At 45.4% G+C, this 4866-nt stretch overlaps 1 protein-coding gene across 1 annotated transcript; it reads right to left on the bottom strand.

The window, feature by feature from the left end:
• Positions 1 to 920: 920 nt before the first annotated feature.
• On the bottom strand, positions 921 to 2609 carry LOC306740859 (tripartite motif-containing protein 16-like; the record flags this gene model as incomplete). The annotated part of the gene is made up of 1 exon (XM_079223095.1): positions 921 to 2609. Exon 1 carries the CDS (start codon positions 2589 to 2591, stop codon positions 921 to 923), a length of 1671 nt encoding a protein of 556 aa, XP_079079221.1. The 5' UTR covers positions 2592 to 2609.
• Between the last annotated feature and the right edge of the window lie 2257 nt (positions 2610 to 4866).

The raw sequence follows: 4866 nt of genomic DNA on the forward strand, positions 1-4866 counted from the left end.
TTAGCTTTTTGCTTGATACATGTTCGCGTGAAGCAGTGGTCCCAGCTGGTATTTTTTTGCTCCTTCTTGTCTCATTTTAAATGAAATTAGTCCATTAAATGAATATGTTTTTCCTTCCAATAAAGTTCTGCAGTTTCTGGTGACAGGATAGTGTTTCACCAGTCAGGAGTAAAAAAGACTGAACCCAGTTGCATGCAGACGTCATTGATTAACCTTTTGGAAACCAAGCGCCTCTTTTTTAAACGTTTCCTTAATTATCTCCGCAACCACATCGTTGTTTAACTTCATTTACATTTCTAAATGACCGTAACCCTTATCATGACATTACTTTAAAGTCTGTTAAATCAGTTTGACCACAATCTCAGTTATGTAAAAGAAAAGAATGAATGATTTATTCCTTGATTATGATCGTGATACTTTATTATGTAATACAACATAGTACATCATTTATATGTTGAATCAGACAACATTTATTCTCACAAATGAATGAACACAAATGTAAAGACAGAATACTTAACAGAAAGTAATGAGAACACAAGCTCTAGGATAAAGAAGCTCTGGTGCTTTCTCTCTTTAAGACCATGCAGAGGAAGAGACACAACAACAACAACATCAATAACAATATTCATCAAACATTTAGAGCTCAGAGAAGTTTACATTTTCCTGCAGAGAAATATGAGTTGAGGTAAACAAAGAGCATCATGAGCAGTGAGAGCCTCCATGACTAAACACACAGGAAGGAGCGCCACCTAGACTCAAACATCTACACAACAATAATGACAAGACCTCAAAGTACCGCCCACAATGTTTGATTGACAGGTGAAGAACAATCTGCTCTCAAGAACAATGACAGAAACAAAATTAGTTAAAAAATATAAACACATATTTTAACCCTTTGTCCCTTAAATCACTTCTTCTGTCTATTTTACTTTACAGAACTCAGCAGTGTCTCCACAACAATAAATCCTAAGTCCAGCATAGAGCGGCTGAGTGAATGAGGTCTGGACTCTGTGGAGGAGAGTCATGGTTTCAGAGACGCTGTAGAAGGACAGAACACCTGCGCTGTGATCCAGGTACACTCCTACTCTGGAGGGCGGAGGACCAGAGACGGGAGTGTGGACAAAGTTGTGAAACAATGTAAAACTGTTTTTGTCACAATGTAACGCCCAAGATTTGTCATTCAATCCAAACAGACATTCACCACTGCTCCCTGTTCTGATGATATTCTTGTATGAGACTGATACATCAACTCCTTCTCTCCACTCCACCTCCCAGTAACAACGTCCAGTCAGACTCTCTCTACTCAGGACCTGACAACAATGAGTGAACCTGTCTGTGTGACTAGAATAAGACTGATGTTTACTCATTAATGTTGCTTTTCTGTTCCCATCAGATAATAACAGCTGTGTGTGTGCTGTGTTTGGATCCAGAGTGATTTCACGTGAATACCTTAAGAACCCAGCTCTGGTCTTGGGCTCTGCTTGTGGCAGTAAAACATCCACTTCAGTCACTGCCAGTGAGGCGTTTGTCCTCTTGTCCCTCAGGACGTCCTGTAGTTCATCTCTGACTTGTGAAACAGCCGCTGTCACGTCCTCAAAGTATCTCAGAGGACGGATGTTGATGCCGGTGGAGTCTGTAGACTCTCTGGGTGGTGACAGGGAGGGGTAGTTGTGTAGAAACTGGTTGTGATCCTCTGTGTGTGAGAGCTTCTGCAGCTCAGCGTCGTTCCTCTTCAGCTCAGCGATCTCCTGCTCCAGCTTCTCCTGAAGCTCTTTGACTCGACTCACTTCCCTTTTCTGCAGGGATCTGACCTGCTGCTTCACATCGGAGCTTCTGTTCTCCAGGAGACGGATCAGCTGGGTGAAGATCTTCTCGCTGTCCTCCGCTGTTTTATCAGCAGAGAGATTGACGGCCTCCACCTCCTGATGGAGCAGCTTCACGTCTTCCTCTCTGTCCTGGATTCTCTGCTGGATGTTTAGTCGACTCCCCTCCAGCTCTCTCTGCCTCTCGGTCCTTTCTGCTGCAGCTGAGACTGTGTCGTGGCCTTTATGGTCATCCACAGAGCAGAGGTAACAGATGCACTGCTGGTCGGTACGGCAGAACATCTTCATCACCTCGTCGTGACGAGAGCAGATGTTCTCCTGGAGCTTGTTGGACGGCTCCACCAGCTTGTGCTTCTTTAATGGAGGCACATCACGATGAGGCTGCAGGTGTTTCTCACAGTAAGAGACCAGACACACCAGACAGGACTTGAAGGCTTTCCGTCTCCTCCCAGTGCAGACATCACAGGCCACATCTTCAGGTCCGGCATAGCAGTGATCAGCAGCAGCAGCTTGGAGTCCAGTCTTCTTCAGCTGCTCTACTAAATCTGCCAGCATGGTGCTTTTCAGCAGCACAGGCCTCGGTGTGAAGGTCTTCCTACACTGAGGGCAGCTGTGGAGTTTCTTACCGTCCTCTGTATCCCAGTGGACTTTAATACAGTTCATGCAGTAGCTGTGTCCACAGGGAGTCGTCACCGGATCCTTCAGTAGATCCAGACAGATGGAACAAGAGAAGCTTTCCCGATCCAGCGGAACTCCTTTCTGCGCCATTTCACCTCTCAGTAATAGTGACTGAACAGAAACACTTGCTCCAGTGAATGACAAATCCGCTCCCTCATTTCATGACATGTTATCTATACTTATCCTCAGACCTTTAGACCTGGAGAGAACGAGCAAATACCTTGATAGTGTTAACTGTGTGTTTGAGAGGAAGAGGGAGTGCTTATCAAGCTGTGGTTCAGCAGCGCTGTGAACGTGAATTTCATGTCTCCATATTTCTCTAGAACTTCCTCTAATTTCAACTAGATGATCAATCTGGGACGGACTAAAGTTAGCACTGGAGTCCTCTGTTATCTTGAGACATGATATTGAATTAAGCTGGCACAGAGATTTATTGCTCGCTTGCTACTTATGTAAACTCCGGAAGCTCCGAAAATTTGTCGCGCCGATCGTAACGTTTCACTAAAATAAGTACCCCTTACATCCAGATCCAGATAAACCCCTATTAGTACCTGTAAAGTCACAAAACGAGCAGAGCTTTTTGTTCTTCTTTTGCCGGCGGACTCTCCTGAAGCCTTCCTGGTTGGCCCACATTTCTAAAACCACGTCATACAGCAAGTGCGTAAGCTGATGAACATTTCAGTACCCAGAGGCCCAAATGGGCCAAAGTGTTGCCATAAAAAAAGTACGTTTTCCATTTTTTAACCGAACGACACAGTTTTTTGACTGATATCCTTCGTAACAACCCAAAGCTTTGTTTTATTGTGATTTGTATTGCAGATTCCGATTCTTTAAGTCCTAATCTTTCCAAAAAGGTGTCTTATTAGTATGTGGGCTGTTGTTAACCCAGGTAGCCAAAATGACCTCGCCCAGATCCGGCTAAAGCTCGGCATGCCGGAAGAAACACGTCGGCCTGGGTAAATGACGGCCCAGAATCGGGCCAAATACACTGGCCCGATTCCGGCGGCCGTCACTGCCGTCACTGAGCCGTAATCAGAACTAACCGGGGCCAGCATCGGCCCGAAGCCGGCACACCAGAAGAAACGCCAGTTCCCCGTCCTGTCCAGAGTCCTGGTCTTCCCAGGGGACACAGTCTCCAGAGTCCCCTTCTAGCTCTCTGGAGCCCCCTTCTAGCTCTACGGAGTCCCCTTCACGGAGCCCCCTTCTAGCTCTACGGAGCCCCAGCAGCCTCCGGACCCCCGCTCTCCGAAGCCCAGGCACGTCTGTCAGTCTGGTGGCCGTCCTCCGGCCTGCCCCCCAGAATGCATCTGTGCGCCTGGTGGCCGTCCTCCGGCACGTTTTTGAAGCCTTGCCTTGTGTTTTGTTTGGAATAAATTATTATTTTGAACTGTTGCTGTGGCTCTTGGGTCCTCCTTAAATCACCACGTAACATGTCTGTGCTCAAACATCATGGCTTATAAATACAAAAGTGTTCTTTCATTACAGACTAGTCAGCTAACAGCATTATTCGGGTCCTCAGGACACGTTTTCTAGCTAACGTGCTGAACTCCCCTGACAAGGTTAGCTAGCTTAAGCGCGGTTAGCATTGAATACACACGGGCCATGTGGAGGAATTGAGCTTCTCTCAAAGATGAGTAATGTATATGTAAATGTGTTAAATAGACATCTCCCACCATATTTGAACAATTTAATAATGCGGGTACTTACCATGAGAGCGGATGTCGGTGGAGAAAGAAAAGAAAGAGCGACTGCATGAGGTCTGGTCCTTTTTATGCAGAAGGACCCAAGAGGGAGGCCCTAATGGTTGCCTGTTGTCTTTTCAACTATTATTTAAAAAAACCTCTTTCAGTGCTGGTTGCCGCTAAACCCCGCTGCCATGTCTCAGCCAGAATAGGCCCATGTCCGAAACAGCTACATCCGGGCCAGATATGGCAACAATGAATTGGGCCAAAGCTGGCTCACATTGGGCCGCATCGAGCCGGAACACATCGAGTCAGCCGACACTCAGCCGCAATACGGCCGAGACCGCTGGCTCACCTTTTAAAGGGACTTGCATATTTTAGATACCCATGTGTTTTACATCTAAAATTGCAGAACAATCTCAGCTCTCTATATAATGAGGCACCATTGTCCTAAGGCACAAGTGTAAAGAAATAATATGGCCCTAAATCTGAAAATTGAATCTCGATTTTGAAAATTCTTCATATCTCTTGTGAAAACATAACTGTACTCATGTGGTCGAACTGTTTTGGTGCTAGAAATTGTTTTACCAAAGGTATTAGGTTCACAAAAGCAGTGAAATATATGAATAACATGGTAGACAGATAAAATAAAAGTCTAAAACCAAATGTATTATTATATGGTG

This window comes from Taurulus bubalis (genome assembly GCF_910589615.1).
Source record: "Taurulus bubalis genome assembly, chromosome: 9".
Taxonomy (NCBI): domain Eukaryota; kingdom Metazoa; phylum Chordata; class Actinopteri; order Perciformes; family Cottidae; genus Taurulus; species Taurulus bubalis.